Here is an 18,434-nt window from a genome sequence, read left to right on the forward strand (position 1 = left end):
ACTCTCACATCATCTGTGCACTAAAATAGGAAATAATTCAGAAATTCTCCCTGAGCCACTCTCCCCTGAACTGCCTCAGAAAGGGGATGAGTGGATAGCTTCAGTTATCCCCAAAGAGCTGCTTTTTCCTCCTTTAATTTCGCACAGTGTATTTTCCTCCATAATTATAGGGAGGACTTTGGTTTTTTTATTGAGCTAGTCACATTTCGAAGCATTTACTTTTTGCTGGGAATTAAACAAAGCAGTTCACGCACATAACCTAACGCAGCGCTCTCTGCCTGCTGGAGTTAGCACTGTCAGAGAAGTGAGCCACTTGGTTTTGGCCACAATGCTAGGAAGTGGCTGACGCAGAATTTGAACCAGGGCCGTCCTGACTTTCAAAACCCTGGTTTTACCAAGATATAATCTTATATGGCTGTTTATCTGGTGAAGTGGTGAAATGCAACCTCTGTGGACAAAGGATGTGTACAGTCTAAGATTTTACTACTTCAAACACTCTGGAATTATTGAGCCATTTACTAATTTTGCTCAGAGCTCTAAGGGGATGAATATGAGAAAAATATTTCTCTTAAAATTAAACCAAGCAGTAAAGAGCAATATTTGGGCCTGCTAGAAGATTCTGAGGGAGGAAAAAAGCATACGGTATTGAATAAGCACACATTAGGTGATATTTCTGAAATTTTAATATGTGAAGAGAACTATGCAGCTCGAGGTAATGAATATAAGAGTTTTCTTGGCTCGGTAGATGTGTAGGTACTTGGGATGATAGATGATGTTTCGTTAAAGCCAGGTAGGGGTCTGCAGATGTTTGTGGTGATGAAGTTTCTTGTAGAACTTGTATGCTATTTTGTACAAGTAAACTCAGAAAAATAATGAAATTAAAATTTATTAAAAAGCTGTCTCGCGTTAATAACGCTCTGGTTGAAATAAAGCAAATGAATTGCGATATCTTCCAAAGCATTTCTCGAGCATGAGCTGAGCTCCAGGAGTTGGACTCTGCTCTTGGCGAGTCTCACTCGTGCCCCTTGGTAGCCACGGGAGTTGCGTCCCCGCAGCCCCTTCCCGCCTCCACCCTCATGTGGAAATAAAAGGCTAACTTATAGAAAGGAATCATTTAAAAATACATAGGATCGGGCCGTGGTGTTGTGTCATTAGTGATTTTCTCACTTGGGGAGTTGTACGGCATTTAGGTAGAGTGTCCTTGATTTGGGGAAACTAGTGTTTTGAAGATGGCAGGACGTTATGTCTGAAAATTACTCTCAAATTGTTCAGGAAAAGACAAAATAATATTGGCATATATGTGTATATATAGGGTGTTCCCAAAAATGTATACACGCACTTTGAATAATTATAAAGGCAGTGTTTATTAAAATACATTTCATTTTCAAAATTGAACTATCAGCTGTTAAAGTGCGCATACATTTTTGGGGGCACACCCTGAATATATATATGAAGAAAGGAGCAAAAGTGAAATGTTGGAAGTTGGGGAATCTGGATAAGGGGGTTAAGAGTTCTTTGTGCTGTTCTTACAATTTCTCTTGAAGTTTGAAAATTTTCAAAATAGGTTATTTTAAAATTTTTCTTAAACATAAACAGGTTAAGAGGGTGTATTTTGCTTCCCAAGGAAGCAAACAGTATGTCTGGATTTATTGCGGGACTTGAACAATTTTGACACATTTTGCGAAGCTGGTTTTAATCTCAGATTTGCGCAGTAACATCATAATGAAGCGGGTGCTCCAGCCAGAGCTCAGCCTAAACAGAACCTTTCCTGGATTTTTATTGGGCTCTTTCTCGGGCTTTCTCTGCTCCTGGTCTCCGTTCCTCCCTGCCTCCCTCCACCCCTCCCACCAGGCAGCTGAAGCAAAAGGCCTGTGGGAATGCTGCGTTTATTCCTTCCCTTTTCCCAGGAAATACACTTTTATTGCAAGTCTTGTCCAGAAATTCCAGTAAATACTCGGACATATGCAGACTCCTTTATTTTCTGTCCACAGCTCCCAGTCACAGCCCAGGTCCCTTTGAAAGAGAAAACGTGTCTTGTTTGTTTTCCTTGCACTAATAAAGCCCTCCTGCAACCAGCTCACCTCTCCCACGTCGCAGTTTGTCCCTTCTTCGTGAAATCATTCTTTCCCTCTCATTGGTTGTCTCTGCATCGGGTGCAAACTGGCCGGGGTCCCCTTAGCAACAGCTGGTCATGGACACGGTGTTTGTTCATGGCAGTTGGGGTCTTCATTGCCGTGCATGGGAATTGAGTTCACGTTGTGCGTGTCACGTTCCCTAGAGATGAGGGCTTCTCACCCTTTTCGGATAAGATCTTGACCTTGTTGGAATGCTGTTCAGCAGGCCCTTTGCCACTCCATCCACAAAGGAGCTGTGTGCCCCGCCCCTATCACATCAATTAAAATCAATTCGGTTTTGAGAGCTTGTTGAAAGACTTTCTCAAAACCTTGGGATAATTCAGTGGCTCTCAGTTGGGAGTGATTTTTACCCCGAGCCCCACCCCCAGTGGACACTGGGCAGCGTCTGGGGATATTGTTAGCTGTCACAAATGGGTTGGGGATGCTACTGGCACCTAGTGAATGGAAGCAGGGATGTTGCTGAGCATTTCACAGTGCAGAGTACAGCCCCCAACAACAGTGAATTATCTCACCCAAAATGTTGAAATAGGGCCAAGGTTGAGAAACCCTGCAGAGACATCTGGTTAAGAGAGGGAGGACTCAGAGTCAAAAGTCAAACTTGAAGGCACAGCCGCAAGCCCTGCGGAAGGACACTGGTTAAATTTCCCATAAAATAGTCTGTGGGATCCCAGGAAGCCATCAAGGTCAGTCAAAGATTCTCAAGGACAAGCTACAAATTCAAGGTCTCCAAGTGTGTCAGCAGACGGAATTTGCAAACCAGCAAGCAGTGCTGCTCATTCTCTTTTGGAGGCGGGAGGGGAGCTGTAGAAGTTTGCAGAGGTGCCCAAGGTCACCCATAGGCCCTCTGCGTGGCCACTTTGGCAGGAGTGACCAGCTTTGGAAAGAAAGGCATAAATGAGATGGGCATCTCTAAGAAAGCCAGGGTTATCAATAAAATAAAGTAATATAAAATAAAATATTTTTTTGAAAGAAAAGAGAGAGCCTGGCCAGCATGGCTCAGGGATTGAGTATCGACCTAGGATCCAGGAGCTCACGGTTCGATTCCCAGTCAGGGCACATGCCCGGGTTGCCAGCTCGATAGCCGGTGGGGGGCGTGCAGGAAGCAGCCGATCAATGACTCACTACTGATGTTTCTATCTCTCTCTCCCTCTCCCTTCTTCTCTCTGAAATCAATAAAGACATATTTTAAAATGAGTAAGTAAATAAATAAAATAGAAAGAAAGGAAAGGAAAGAAAACCAGGGTTACTCCAATATGTTCATACGTTTGGCTCGTTCTGACAGCACTGATAGTTCATACAGACATGTTCCTTTTAATGTTACATTTCAAACAAACAGTACCTCCCTCATCCATGATAGAATCTGTACATATGTCATGGTCCAGCTATATCTAGGAGTTGGGTCAGAGAATATTTAGGTTTTTTTGGAGTGGTACTTTTTTAAAAGTAGGATTGGTCCTAGTTCACATTTTACCTAGGGAACAGCAGGCTGAGCTTCTGACTGAGGACTGAGACAGTGAGTGGTACAGGAGGATTCCATGGGTTGTAAATAGGTATGAAGCAGGGTTTCCCAACCTCGGTGCTACTGACGTTTGGGGCCAGATGATTCTCCGCTGGGGCTGGGGCTGGTTTGTGCAGTGTGGCGTGGTTAGCAGCACCCTTGGCCTCTACCCACTGGGTGTCGATAGCATAACCTCCTTATTGAAATAACCAAGTGTCCTCAGGCATTGCCAAATGCCCCCTAGGCAACACTGTCACCCCACCCTGCAGTTTTATGGATTTCTTAGAGAACTTTTCTTCCCATATCCTCGTGGGAGAGTCTGCAGCCTTTCCCAAATATGTTTGATAACAATTTTTTTAATCAGAGAGTCTTGAGATTATAGATGTTTCCTTCCTTCTCCCAGGAAAACGAATCATTACATTGTAGAGACCATCAAGTTTTCACCATCAGTTATTTCCCCACCAGTCTTTTCTTCATCTATCAGAGGAAGTAATAAGTAGGTGGTCACCTTTTCCAGAAGCGTGGCATTAATTTGGCTTTTTGGCTAAATTAATGAACTTCTGGGGAAGAAAGTTGCTGAAGTTCTGCCCTGCATACCTCCGCTTTCCAAGCCTTCCCTGCATCAGCAGATAGTGAATGATACATATTTAACTCCAACCTCCACGCCACACAGACACACATACAGACTCAGCTCTGAGACTGAGAACATTTTAGGTGATGCACCTCCTGGCCCTGGAAGGAAAATCACTCTCAATTCTTCTCCTTCAAAAGGGTCACTACCAGTGGCCACAAACACTGGTAGTGACGCCAAGGCACTCAGACTGCAGAGAAATCTGCCAGTAGAGGAAAGGCACGCAAGTGAACCCAAGACACTGTCGCCAACCTCGGAAGTTTTATGATAGCACCTGAGCTCTAATGAAATGTTGGATTTCCCCACAAAGTATAGACTTTATTTGACGGGAGACCACAGAAGTTTTTATTAAAAGAAGACATGCACACGGTGCCCAATGCAGGAGAGGTCTTGGTTTTCCATCTGGCAAGTGGGCGCCACCTTCCAGAGTTAACTGGAACCTTAAATTACTAATGGACTATGTAAAAAAACCTTTAAAATTAGAAACTGAATTTTGACTTTTACCTAATTATAAACTTACCAGTGATTCTAGGCTATAAATTGGGCACAGCAAATGTTCAGTAAATAAATAAATGAGAAGACACAGCCACCACTGAAAAGCTCACTTCTCTGAAGGAATGAGCTTCTCCACATCCCAGTCACCAAACGATGACCAGTCTTACGTTTCTTGCTGTGGCACAAAGTTGGCCAGATAGATATGACTAGAAGTGTAGAAATAATAGCAAAGCCCTCTCTGCTGAGCATCTGCTGTGAGCCAAGCCCTCGGCTGGGACTTCGGATGCATTATTGCTAATCCTCATGTAATCCCTGCAAAATTGATCTTATGCAGGTAGGAAAACTGAGCTGCAGGAAGGCTAAGCAAGTTTCCCAACATCTTATAATCAGTAAATCTTGGATCCAGATGTGACTGACCCCCAAACCCCCTGCTTTCCCACTTTCAAAACTTTTAGCAATACTGATTTTGAATGTGACTCCTAAAAGAAGCAATCTCTTGCCCAGGTGGAAACCAGTTTAGCACTCCTGCTCCTCTGCATCTTAAAAGCCTGGAGCTTAGTCCATAGGATCTGAACTTCCCAGGGTTTTCAGCCAGCTTCCCAGTTTTATTTATTTTACTTATCAAAAGTGGGAGGTTGCTGAATATTTTCTTTTTTGAATAAAACTTTTAACACTGCTCTTGGTTTTGAGTGATTTTTAAAGGAACTCAGAAACTGGGCTTGGTCACCTGGCCTTCCCAGACCAGAGGTCTGAAAAGGTGGGCTTCCCCCTGGACATCTACTGCCCCCAGAATGGTGTGACCTGGTACATCTGTGTGGGAGGTTTGCTGGGCTAAGTAAACTAGGTCTTGCCCTAGCCCGTTTGGCTCAGTGGTTGAGTGTCACCCCTTGGACTGAAGGGTTCCAGGTTGGATTCTAGTCAAGGGCACATACCTCGGTTGCAGGCTTGATCCCGGACCTGGTCAGGACACGTTGTAGGAGGTGGCCAATCTATGTGTCTCTCTCACATTGATGTTTTTCTCTCTCTCTCTCTCTTTCTCTCTCTCCCCCTTCCACTCTCTCTGAAAAGCAATGGAAAAAATATCCTCAGGTGAGGATTGAAAAACAAACAAACAAACAAAAAGAAAACTAGATCTTTCTGGACACGGCCTGATCCTAATATTTGAGTAACAATGACCCCCTAATAAAGAGGCTTGTGGCGGTCAGTGTGTGGAGAGTGTACAGGCAGGTGGCAATGGTTCATTTCTATCAAATTTACACTTACACAGTCTCAGGACTCGTACTGGTTTTGTGGTCCTGGATATCTTACACGTTTAGGGCCTTTTTCTAAATGAAAGGGAACTTTCCTTTTTAAAGTCAGGATGAAACTTAGACATACTCTTTTGGAACAACAGTATGAGCCTTCAGCTTTTTGCTTCCAGGTGTCTCCAGCCAGCATGGAAATAGATATTCCCTGGCCTAGATAGAACCCATTCTTGTCCATTACATTTCTCTGTAGTCTGCTTTAAATCTGTATATCTACATTTTTCCATCCGGCAAAGGTACCTTCCAAGGTGACATTTTTGGGGAGGAGAAACATTATGTGACACTCGGGGTGTGGAGGGTGCCAGTAGCTCGGAGCCGAAGCTTTGGTGTCAGTCCTGGCGATGCAGGGCAGTGCAGCATCCCGAGTTCCTAGCTGCTGCCACTTGCCATCTGTTATCTTATGTCAGGTTCTCTGATAACCTCCCTCTCAGATGTCCCCGGTGCAGCATTTAGTTCTGTAACTATACATTAAATATTAAACCATTAGAGTACTTAGCCGGTTTCTGACTGAATGCACCAGGAGATAGGAGAGAGCAGTAGTTATTTATTTGGTCTGTGCAGAGGGCTCAGCATTGTGCAGAATGTTTACTTAATCCTTAAAAGTTCTTGTAATATAAGTGGCTCCAGATTCTAGTAGATACCATTCATTCACTGATTCACGCGTTCATCTGTCTCCCATAAGTATGGGAGTGTGGTCCATAACCCAGGCCCTGCCCTAGCCACTGGGGATAGAGCAGTGAACAGAACATACAAAAGTCCTGGAACTCGCTGAGCTTACCTTCTAGTGGGATTGAGGAGGCAACCTATAAATAACAAAGTAAGAAAAGACAAACTATATATTGTGAAAGTGATTACTGACATAGATAAAACTAAATTAGGGAAGAGGGATAGAAAATAGCAAGGAAGAAGAGGCAGGGATTGTAATTTGAAAGAGGTCGGGCAAGTCTCCATTGAGAAGGTGACGTTTGAGTAGAGATTTGGGAAAATACAAAAGTAAGCCACCTGGATATCCAGGAGAGTATTCCAGGGAAAGAACCAGAGACAGGAGTCCATAAGGCCTATCTCAGTGGCAGCAAGGAGGCCAGTGTGGGTGGGAGAGAGTGGGTGGGGTGGGGTGTGAAATCAGATGAAATTGAGGGAGAGGAACATGGAAGTAGATCATGGGAGAGGAGAGGAAAGGTGAGAGCATTGGAGGGGTTTTGCTTACGCTCAGTGAGGTAGGAAGCCACTGAGGGGGGGGGGCATTAATTAAGAACATGAATTTGTTTTAAAAGAATGATTCTGGCCCTGGTCCATTTGGCTCAGTGGTTAGCGGGTCAGCGTGTGGACTGAAGGGTCCTGGGTTCGAGTGTGGCCAAGGGTATGTAGCTTGGTTGCAGGCTCAGTACCGCTCCCCCTCCCCCTTGGGGTGTGTGCAGGAGGCAACCAATCGATGAGTCTGTCTCATATGCACATTTCTCTCTCTCTCCCTCTCTCCCTTCCACTCTCTCTGAAAAGCAATGGAAAAAATATCCTCAGGTGAGGATTTAAATAAATAAATAAGATAGATTCTGGCTCCTGCACTTAGAAGAAGCTAGAAGAGGAACAAATGTGGAAGCGGGAGACTATTGGAAGGCATTGCAGCAGGAGGCGGTGAAAGAGGTGGGAGTCTGATGTGCTTTAGAGTAGCGCCGAGGGCCCCCCGGGCGTGTGGGGGGGGGTACCCGGGGTGCTGCGCACTGAATAAGTAGGACGTGGCATTTCCCTGCGTGGAAATGGGGAAGGCCACAGGAGGAGAGAGCTGCAGAGGACCAGGACTATTGGGCATGCTGAGTTTGAGACTCTTATTGGCCATCATTTCATGCCTCTTTGAACAGCATGGGAAAGAAACGCTTGCTGCGGTGAAGCATCTCTTCAGAAAGGAAGAGAGCGCACTGGTCAAACCAGGTCTGATTGACTCCAAAACCAAGTTCATAACTATCACCCTCTTCTGCCTCAGCCCTTGTATGTCCATTTAAATAAATCTCAGAGCAGTATAGGAATAGTTTAAATTCACAGAAAACCATCCCACACAATTTTAGCCATTTGTAACGCTAAGTCTTCCATGCTGTGTGCCATTTACACGTTAGCTGGTGTTTACATTCTTTCCTAGTGGTATCTTTGAGCCATTTCTTTACCAAAGGAAAGCAGGAGGTGGAGACTAGAAAAGCCACAGAGAACTTGAATAGTGCATATTGACAGTGACATGGTCTTATCTGAACCCCAATTGGCAACGCAAAGTTGGAGGATGAGCACCGAATTTAATAATCGTTCAAATGGTCTTTTCCCCTCCTGCTGAGATATATCTCTCTGCCTATAAACTCAGATATGTATGCGCATCTCAGTTCTGGGGTGGCATTACCCCAAAGCAAATGGATTATATGAACTACTTTCCAAGAAAAGTTGTCAATTTTTCAGTGTTAAGATGTTTAACGTATTGGCCTGTAGAGATGTTCCTTTCACACCAGGTTGATGGAAGAAAAGCCAGGCAGGCACAAAGCAGGACTGGAAAATGCAATTACATGAACTCAGTCCCAGTATCTTTTAAAGACTGAGTGACATGTAGACGAGCTCTTTGGTGGGAGGAAGAGATTCAAGGGCTGGACATTGGTTAAGTACGTAAGAGTCCAGAGACAAACTGCATAGATTACTTTTCTACAGAAGCATTCCCAAAGGTGATATAAGTTTCCCGGGTGTGTTCCTGACTGCTTGGTACAGTCACACAAGCCATGACTGGGTATTCCTGAGCACTGTCATCTTCTAGCAGGATGACATCTCCAGGTAGCCTTGAGCCCTCCTGCCTGGGCCTTCGGTCACAGTCCACCCTCAGAACGCCAAGAAACTTGGGTCACCATTCCCATCAGCCACGGCTTTTCCACCGGTTACTTACTCAGACAGTTCTTCACTTAACCTTTGCAACAGTTCAGAGTAAGGATCTTGGAACAAATATCTCACCCACTACCCTCCCTGTCTTCCAAGATGCTTCATAGATAATCCTATGGCATCACGGAGTATGGGTCCTGTACCATCTTTACCTCTTGCCCCAAAAATGCCAGTATCATCATTCTGCTGTCAGTTACAAATAATCATGTGTGACACTGAGAGGGAAAAGAAGTTGTATGAAAAGGCTCGATGTGCTTGGGAGCGGGCGTCAGAGGGCATGGCAGGGGACAGGCCTGGTGATGTAAGATGCCCCACGTTCCTGGGTCACCACTGGATGCGCCACAGTAGGATTCACCAGGTGCTTCTTGTGCGGATTTTCTTGGGTTTTGTTTTCCGTCTTTATAACTAGAAAAACTGTGATTTTTATGCACTTGCAGAACAAAAAGAATTCCAATTTGGGTTTCTCGACTTGCATAGCTAATCGCACATGCTGCTGTATTTAATGTTAAAATGCATCGCCCCCCCCGTTTGAAGCTGTTTCATTACGAAGTGGAGAGGGGGGCAGCTGGAGAGCCCTGCGCCTCGTAATTCTTGGGGGCAATGAGACGTGATGGCAGAGCACCTCTCCTATCTCCCCTCATTTGCCGGGCCCTGTGCTCTCCCTTCGGAAGCACATGCAGGGCCACCTACTTGGCGACAGTGTTGACGGCAGCCTTCAAGTGTGTGCCAGGAGCTGACGTGTGAATCCTGCTCCTTTTGTCCCGCAGTCTTAGACCTTTGTAGCGTGGCAAAGGCTGGGGGTGTTGGGGGAAACGGGGATGAGACGAGGGCCTAATGCCGCATCCGGCTGGATGACCGTGACTCCCGCATGTGCTTTCTCCCATGGTGTTCCCTGCCAATCTCGTGCTTTCTCAGCTCCTTTTCATGGTAATAAGTGCCATGGTGGTCCTGGGCACACACAGCCGTCAGGCGGGCCTGTCAACACTGGCGTTACGCCCCGAAGTCATGGCCCTTGTTTCCTGGCAAAGCTTCCTCTCCTTCCTCCTAAGTCATTGTGGTTCCCTGGTGCCCCCATTCAGAGCCATTCTTGTGTTGTGAGAGACTCTATAAAAAATCCCCAAATGTGTCACATCGGCCGATAAGATGTGTTTTTTTGACAAAGAACTAAGCTGAGCAGAGCAAGGACGGGAGCGGATATGTACTCGGTAATGATGATTACTGATGCTGCGTCTATGTTTCGGAGCATTTAAGAAAAAATACAATAAAAACACATGAGAAACATAAGTAGCTGTTGAGACAATAGTCTGAGCAGGAAATGGTGGAGCAGAAAAGAGCTGTGGTCCTTCCTTCTGTTACTCGTATTCCCGTGTTCTGTGCTTGGAAGGGACAGTGCTAGTGAGGGATTGTCTGTAAGTGAAAAGGGCACCTCGGCAGGGAAGGAATTCAGCATTTATGCGGCTCTGTGCGTCTCTCTGACCTTTTAAAGGAAAGCCCTTCCCCATTCACATGGGTCAGACTTTGCCCGATTGAGTCCCTCCTTCACCCAGCAAAGCCTGGGTTAGAATGTTAATCTTAGGTTCCATTAGTTACCATATATTTTTAAAAATACCCACCTTTTTGACTGTATGTTAAGAGATAGTGTAAAAGACTCCGATGAGTAGTCATGGTGATAGTGAACGTGTGTTGATTTTTATGCGGTTTGGCCAAAGCACGAAGAGCTGGCTGCTTGCATTGTCTCGCTTAATTGTGCGCAACTCCGTTGAGTACAGACAGTGCTGCCGTCTCCATTTCACAGAACAGATCTCAGCTGAGAAAGGTTAAGTCACTTGCCCCAACTGGCACCAGAGAAAACTGGCAGATGGCACTGCAGCCTCGGTCTGTCAAAACCTGTGCCTGAGACGCTGCACCTCGAGCAAGGTGAAGGCCGCGAGCTGCGGCTTCCTGCGCTGGCACGTGCACACCCACCCTGGCACCAACTGGCACCTCGGAACCACGGGTTGTGGCGCTCTCATTCCTGCCGGTGTTTACTGTCTGTCAAAGCCAGAGGTGCAGCCTCTCTCGTCCCTGTCTGTCCTGCTGGCTGTTTGTGAGCAGCACTGACTTGGAATAGGAACAGCCCGACACCGCAGCCGGCCACAGATCCCCAGTGTGGCGGGCAGCGCAGTGTGGGCTGGGGACAGGGGAGCACAGTCCTGCGGCTCCGTGTAGTCCTCCCTCCCTGTGTGACCGTGAGCTTGCCATGTGTCCTTTCCTCTAGTGCTGAATTTGTAAAATAAATAGAGGGACTGAAAAGACTTGAGATGCTCTATGGCTCGGGCGTTTGAGAGATTCGTTCTTGGTGAAACAGCAGGCCAAAATTCAGTCTGCAGCCTTCCGTTCCTGACCGCACAGAGCCCTTCCAGTGAACAGATGTGATCACTCACCAGGTGGCATCAGCAGGCCCCAGAGGGCAAACGAACCCTGAAAAATGGCCAAGAGAAAGCAGGGTGTGACTTTGGCCACAGGGAAATGTGGCCCTTTACCAATGCCACTGTAGGTCTGCTCTTCCCGATGCCTTTCTCCCCAGGGTGCTAACAGTGTTGGGAAGAAAGTATTACAGTCACAGGACTAACGTTGCATAGTTACTCTCCGCTTGGGGAACCAAGGAATCCGAGGTCTCTAAAACAGTCTTCAGAAACATTTCTCTGAGGCCCTTGCTGTCTGCTGTCACCCTGGGTAAGCAGAGCTGAGCGGCCAGGCCCTCTTTTCAGGATAGCCTGGGGGAGAAGACGGCGGCTCAGCAGACAGGCGTCTGGATTTGAAGGCCGACTCCCTTGCTTCCTCTCTGTGAGCCTAGGCAAGTGGCGTCACCTCTTTAAACCTCAGTCTCCTTATCTGTAAAAAGGGACCCCATCAGTGCCTGACCCACAAGGTTGCTGCTGGGATTCAGCGAAGTCGGGGTCCTTCAGCCCCGTTTCCCACTTGCGGTGAGAGTTCAGTAGAAGGCAGCTAGTGTGCTTTCTAACAGTTTTGCTGCAGTGGAAGGAGTGCTTTTGGGGAGGCCTCTCTGAATCTAAATAACTTGTGCTAGATCCGCTCAGCAGCAGCACCACAGGGCAGCTTCCAGGCGGTTTTACCTGTGACCTTTAGGAAAACATGACCTTTCATTTATAGTACATGCTTGCAGCGGCTACAGGTTTCGTGGGTTCATTCATTTCCATACATGTTTGCTGTGTGGAAGACAGTAGATAATGTGTGAGTCATAGCTAACTTTTTGCTATGAGACAAGCCCTGTGGTTTTCCAGGCCTTGCTTTGAGTAGTATTTGAAATTTTGATTCTTAGATCTGTATCCTTGTGCTCACTGTCTTTGTTCAGTGTAGCGGTAGGTACGGGCCGGTATCCCTTTGCCTTTCCCACTGGTGTGATGCTCGCACAATACTCACTTCATGCGTCACCGTCACTAGCAAAGGCAGCCCTGAACCTGAGTGCAAGCGTTGCGTTATCTAATGAAATACTTTCCAGATGAGGCTTGGCTTTGTTTTGGTAAACAAGGTCAAATGAGAGTAGAATCAAGAAGAGCTGGTTATTGTTATGAAAAGGCACAACTGAACATTTTTAAATGAAGTGATGGAGATGTTGTTTTCATATTTTAGAGGATCACAGAGAAAGGCCTTGAATAATAATTGCAAGGTCTCCTGTCTCAAAACTGAACTTTGCCCACCAGTCTCGAAGTGATGGTTAGCTACCCAGTTGTCAAAAATCCTAAGACTGGGAGAGTCTTGACTTAATGGCTGCGGGTATGTGACCCTCTGTGGCCTGTCAGTGTCCTGACCTCTCCCTTGCCGTCAGCCAATCCTGTGCTGGGAAACATGGACGAGTTGATCAGCAATCTCTGAGACATATTTCATGTTTACAGACTCTCAAGTGTCTAAATCGCTTGGAGATGAGAATCACCTGCATATAAAGAATGGTGCCCAGGTGCTCTCCCAGGCCCTCCTCCTGGACCATTTGTTAACCCACCTGTATGAGGCGTCCGCTGTAACCCAGCTGGTCCTGAGTCACACTCCACCCACTCATCTCCGCCCCCCCACCTTCCAGCCCCGCTGAGAAGCTGTCCTGACCTCCCCCCTCTCCCCTGACGCCTGCTGTGATCCTGGCCAGCCCTTACCAGCGGCGATCCTCCACCTTCGTTTGGATGCCCAGGTCCTCCGCAGCCTCCGCAGCTGTGGGATCTGATTCTTGTTAGGTCTCAGCCCTTCTCTTCCAGGCAGACACACTGGGGGTGTTTGCCAGCTTCTCGATGACCGAGAGACCATGCCCCTCAATATAAGTGAAAGGGCCGATGGCCGTAAGGCCGGGACAGCACACCACACCCAAATCCACGCTGGAGCTGCCACTCAAGAGCATGCAAGCCCCAGGGACGGGTTATGAGCAGGCTGCCCACGCCTCGAGTCTTGTTTTCCCGGCAGAGCTGAGATGCAAGGATTTCAAACTCTTAGACCTTAGTTTGTGGCAGGTGTTGCAGCAACATCTGAACAAAGGTCCGCGTTAAACGTGCCCTTTGAAAGGCCTCACAGAAACAAAGGCCCGCAGCCAGGCGTGAGCTGTGGACCTTGATGTGAGGAGCAGGCAGAGGTGACGCTGTCCGGGAGTCTGCTCCAAGGTGGGGGTGGGCAGATCTTTCTCCTAAGCAACTTGCGTCATTTCCCCAGAGAAAAAACTCACATTTCTATTGGGAAACTAGGAGGCTATTTTAGCTGCAAATATAAGGAATTAGATATTTCCCAGAGCAAGAGCCCTCAGATGTGTAGCCAATAAATAACATGTTCTGGGTGACGCACTAAATTTAACTGTTCTCTCAGTGACGCACGTCTATGCAAAAGTCAGTGCCCGGCAGACAAAGTCAGACATCACAGGATCTCACTTATATGAGGAATCTAAAGAACTTAGTAAACTGATGAACAAAATAAATTCAGTGACATGGAGCAGGGATCAGACTGACGAATCTCAGAGGGAAGGTGGGGGTGGGGGGGAGATTAACCAAAGAATTGATATGCATATATGCATAACCCAAGGACACGGACAATAGTGTGGTGAGGGACTGGGGACAGGGGTGGGGAGGGGGTAGAAAGGGTAAATGGGGGGTAAAGAGGACATATGTAATATTTTGAACAATAAAATAAATTAATAAATGAGATGTTAAATATAAAAAATTTTTTAAAAGTCAGTGCCTGGGAAAGGACTGGACAAGATCAGAGATGGAAATTTCCCTCACAATATAAGAGCTGAAACCTGTGTTAATTTGATTATCAAAATCACAGCTTCTTTATGAAGGCATAATAGACCCATTAATAAACTGTTGGCTATGAAAATTTCCACGAGCAGCTGCTTTTTTTCATTGGTAAATTAGAAAGCATAAAATGCAAGGTGTTTTCTATCAGATTAGATACCTGGAGAATTTTCTAATTGCTTTAGGATCTTAACAATTCTAGGCAATACTGTGTGCGGTGAGTCATGCTAAAGTATTGCATTCTTTTTTCCTAGTCAGTTCCATTCAGGTCCCCAAATAAGAAAATGCACATAAGAGTGGATGGGACGTAGCTAATCCAGACAGCAAACGATCTTTAAGGCAAGATACTTAGAAACTGCTTCACTCATCTCTCTCGTGGGCAAGACGATGCTGGGTAGACCTCAGATGCACTGTCAGTGATGTTGGCAATGTAACTATTTTCATTGTGCTGTGACTGTTCCCGACAGACATCTGTCCTCTGGTGCTGGACAAAGTATACCTAAAGCACTGTGGTTACCCCAGGGGGCAGAGTATACATAAAGCACTGTGGTTACCCTAGTTTGAAAACACCAATTGTCTCCCATTATAGCACCTAGCTCTATGTTTATTGGATGATTAAATGAGATAATACATTTCAAGTCAGATAAGTAACGTGAGAAAGCTGTGCCTTTTCTAATCCTGCCTCTGAAGATTGCTGCCTACTTTTAGACTCTTCTGATGACCACTGCAGATTATTAAGTCAGTATTTCTATCAGCTCCCTGCTTCCTCTCAATATTAAGGGACAGTTTGTTTGTACTGTTTGTATATTGAAATGATTATCCCTAAGCATGGACTTGCTTTAAGTTCACCCATGTTCATCTGATTAATCACCCACATTTACCATCCATGAGTTATATCCTTTAAGCCCAGCCTCTTTCCTACGAGTAAACATATCCTCGACTCCCAGTGTTTTCGCATCTCCATCAGTGTCATCCATCCTGTCGCCCATACTAGGGACTTGGGAGTCATCCTTGACTCTGCCTTCTCCCCTCCACCCCACAGCTCATCCACCAGGTGCTATCATTTCCACCTCAAAAAATGTTTTCAATCCACCAACCTCCCACCCCAACACTCTGCACCCTAATCTAAGCCACTGTCACCTCTTGTCCAGACAAATGCAATAGCTTCCTGAGCAGTTTTCATATTTCCACTCACACATGTATTCCCACCTATGGTTCACTCAGTAGTCAAGGTAGAATTTTTGAAACAAAAATGAGACCATGTCTTACCCGACTTAAAACTCTTCAGCGATTTCCCATTGCATGCAGAAAAAAATCCAAATACATCATTATGACCTGTGAGCTCTGCCTGTGCTCCAGGGGATGTCTCGGGGGGCCCTCTTCTAACCACTCCAGATGGTTCTTTCATAACACTCTTCTCGGTAAATAAGCATATATTTATTTTTGTCATCACTTGATAATTGTTGTTCTCCCTCACTGGTCTATAAGCTTTATGAGGGAAGGGATTATATCGGTTTTGTTCATCACTGTATGCCCAACACATTGCATAATCCTTGGGATTTAGTAGGTGCTAAGTAAATGTTTGTTGAATAAACAAATGAACTCACCCCAAATTCTAATTGTGCCCTTATATTATCTTATTGTCAAAGTGACATTTTTAAATATTAAAATTAGTTACTGATAGTAGGGGGTACCTGCGTGCAAGTCACTAGATTGCTGGTTTGTAGAGAGATTTCTAGGAGCTTCATCCTAAAAGCCTTCTAGAAGTATATCCCAAAGCCCTAATACACATCACAAGGCTGTCTGATGAATGATGGATATTTCGGTTTTGGTATAGATATTCAAAGTGGGCTCATTCCTTCCACACCTGTTTCTAGTCAGATTTCCAGAATGACCACCCCAAATCATAACATTCAGAAGATGTATCCATCTCCTAAAGTAAAAGTCATAGCCATGCCTGTTAAGATATTTTAATCTATCAGCTACTACTGAAATTTTTATAATGGCTTGCGTTCACTAGAAAAACCTGCCTGGCAAGTTTATGAATGGTATCACTTTGAGCATGCTTGGTTGGTAATAGTGGTTGAATTGATATTAGGCTACATGTTTTACATGGTGCTATTTATCTATTAGGCATAAAAGGGCTCTCTGGTAATTTAAGTTAACAAAATCACAAAGTTAGTGGAGGAATTCAGAAATATTGAATAGAAAGAAATGACACTTGAAATCTATTTTCATTGCATTTTTACATTTTTTCCTTCATTCTTAAACTCATTTCCCTCTAAAAAGCAGGAACGTTCTATTGGGAAATAATGTGTCTTAAAAGCCTGAGCCAGCAAGCTTATGATCCGAGTGGTAATGATTTCTATAATTGCTAATGAGGCCATGAAAGTTGACTATCTCGGTGCGCTCACTGGGGCAGCCTCTTGCCTATTCCACAAGCTGTCACATCAAATTTTTGTCCTGACTCCATGGGTACTTTGATTCCTAAACCTTTCTGAGAAACCTAATCCGAAATCAAAGTCAAGTTTCTCAGATGTGGTCAGACAAGGTCACATTTAAAACAGCTCAGTGAACCTGCAGACCAAAGTTGAAAGGTAGTGCCTCCCTCCCGAAGTTGGCAGACTTACCTGCCAGCTTACCTTTCCATTTCTACATGCCTTTTCCCCCCTCTTTCCCAGTGGACTGGGAAAATGAGAGTCTATCCTCTGAAAAATGGTGAAGAATTTCCTTAAATCGTTTAATTAGGAAATTGGACACAGTTGTATTTTGGAAATGCAACTTTATCCAAATCAGTGACTCACAAGGCATCTGTTGAAGGAATGTCTTGGTCAGAGATTGCATGAAGTAAGATATGAAAAGAAGTCCTTATAGTAAGAGTTTTTTAAATTAGAATTGCATGGTAATTTCAGGCCCTTGGGTTTCATTCTTGGCCTAAATCATCAAGATTTACCCACTGTCTTGAGCGACCCAAAGCATTCCACAGGTTCACGGCTGCAACGCTGTGGACAGCCTTCCCCAGTGCTGCCTTCCTCCCACGTTGTGCTTGAGATTTTATCCGAAACGGCGCTGGAGAGGGGGAATGGTGACTCTTGTTAGGCATGATCTTAACATCTCACGACACAGGTTTTTGTCAAACTCCATGTGATTTAAAAAACAACAACCTTGCCATTGCTTTATATTTCAGTGTTCTGTCTCTTGTGGTCGAGGGCATAAACAACGAAATGTTTACTGCATGGCAAAAGATGGAAGCCATTTAGAAAGTGATTACTGTAAGCACCTTGCTAAGCCAGATGGGCACAGAAAGTGCCGAGGAGGAAGATGCCCCAAGTGGAAGGCTGGCGCCTGGAGTCAGGTGAGCAACGCTTCTCCCTATGACCGCTTCGTTCCCTCCGGGCCACGGGACGCCAGCGTGCGGGCTTGTTTCCTGGGCCCGGTTCTGGTTTTTCAGAGGGGAGCTCGGGGACTGGGAGGGAGACGCTCAGTGTCAGGATACTTACTAGCTGTGGGACCCTGGGCAAGTGGCTTCAGCCCTTGGCACTTTGAATAATCCCGGTGGTCGGGTGGTTGTGAGGATTAATCCTAAGTGGTAGCAGGTGCAGGTGTCAGATGTCTAGCACAGAGCAGCCCCTTCGTACTTCACTGATGGCATTTGTAGTATCATTCACCACTTAAAAGACCACTCATTCAGACTAGAGTGAGGTTGACTATAGTCACCTGACAGGAACTGAGTCTGAATGTACCTTGGAGGTTCTTAAAGAAAGGGTCTTCAATATGTCAATATAAAGTGTTAGAAAATATATCTCTGCCCTTTTACTTGTATACAAGAGAGGTAGGGGACAGAGGAGTAGTTCTTTGTCATTTTCTAGTTATGCAACTTTGGGTGATTTTTTTAACCTTCCTGAGCCTACTTCATATAGTTCTTATGAGGATTTAATGCAATAATTGAATGCCACGTACTTGGATCTCATAGGCTCTCAAGAATAATAACTTGGATGAGTGTGATGTGTGTATCGGAAGGCGGGAGAGGGTTAATACCCAAGAAACTGATTATGGTTAGACTCCACTAATTCTAAACATTGGGTAATTTAGTCAGAATATGGGCATGAGAGTTTTGCTGTTGATTTCAATGAGGAACTCTCGAAATTTCTATTTACTTACATACAACGGATGCATGAACTAAAGTCCCTGGCACCTAGT

The 18,434-nt window shown here is 45.4% G+C and overlaps 1 protein-coding gene across 4 annotated transcripts in view; it reads left to right on the forward strand.

Moving 5' to 3' along the window:
* Nucleotides 1-18,434, forward strand: part of ADAMTS9 (ADAM metallopeptidase with thrombospondin type 1 motif 9) — a gene marked incomplete at its 5' end in the record, with an annotated part of 155,750 nt that overhangs the window by 94,849 nt on the left and 42,467 nt on the right. For 3 of the 4 annotated variants that reach the window (XM_081159306.1, XM_081159308.1, XM_081159307.1), the window contains one exon: nt 17,422-17,589. The exons of the other annotated variant lie outside the window; for it this stretch is intronic. In XM_081159306.1, coding sequence (XP_081015432.1) covers nt 17,422-17,589 — 168 coding nt within the window. The remainder of the gene's footprint in view (nt 1-17,421; nt 17,590-18,434) is intronic. 4 annotated transcript variants of the gene reach the window in all.

This window comes from Miniopterus schreibersii, assembly GCF_964146895.1.
Source record: "Miniopterus schreibersii genome assembly, chromosome: 15".
Lineage (NCBI taxonomy): Eukaryota > Metazoa > Chordata > Mammalia > Chiroptera > Miniopteridae > Miniopterus > Miniopterus schreibersii.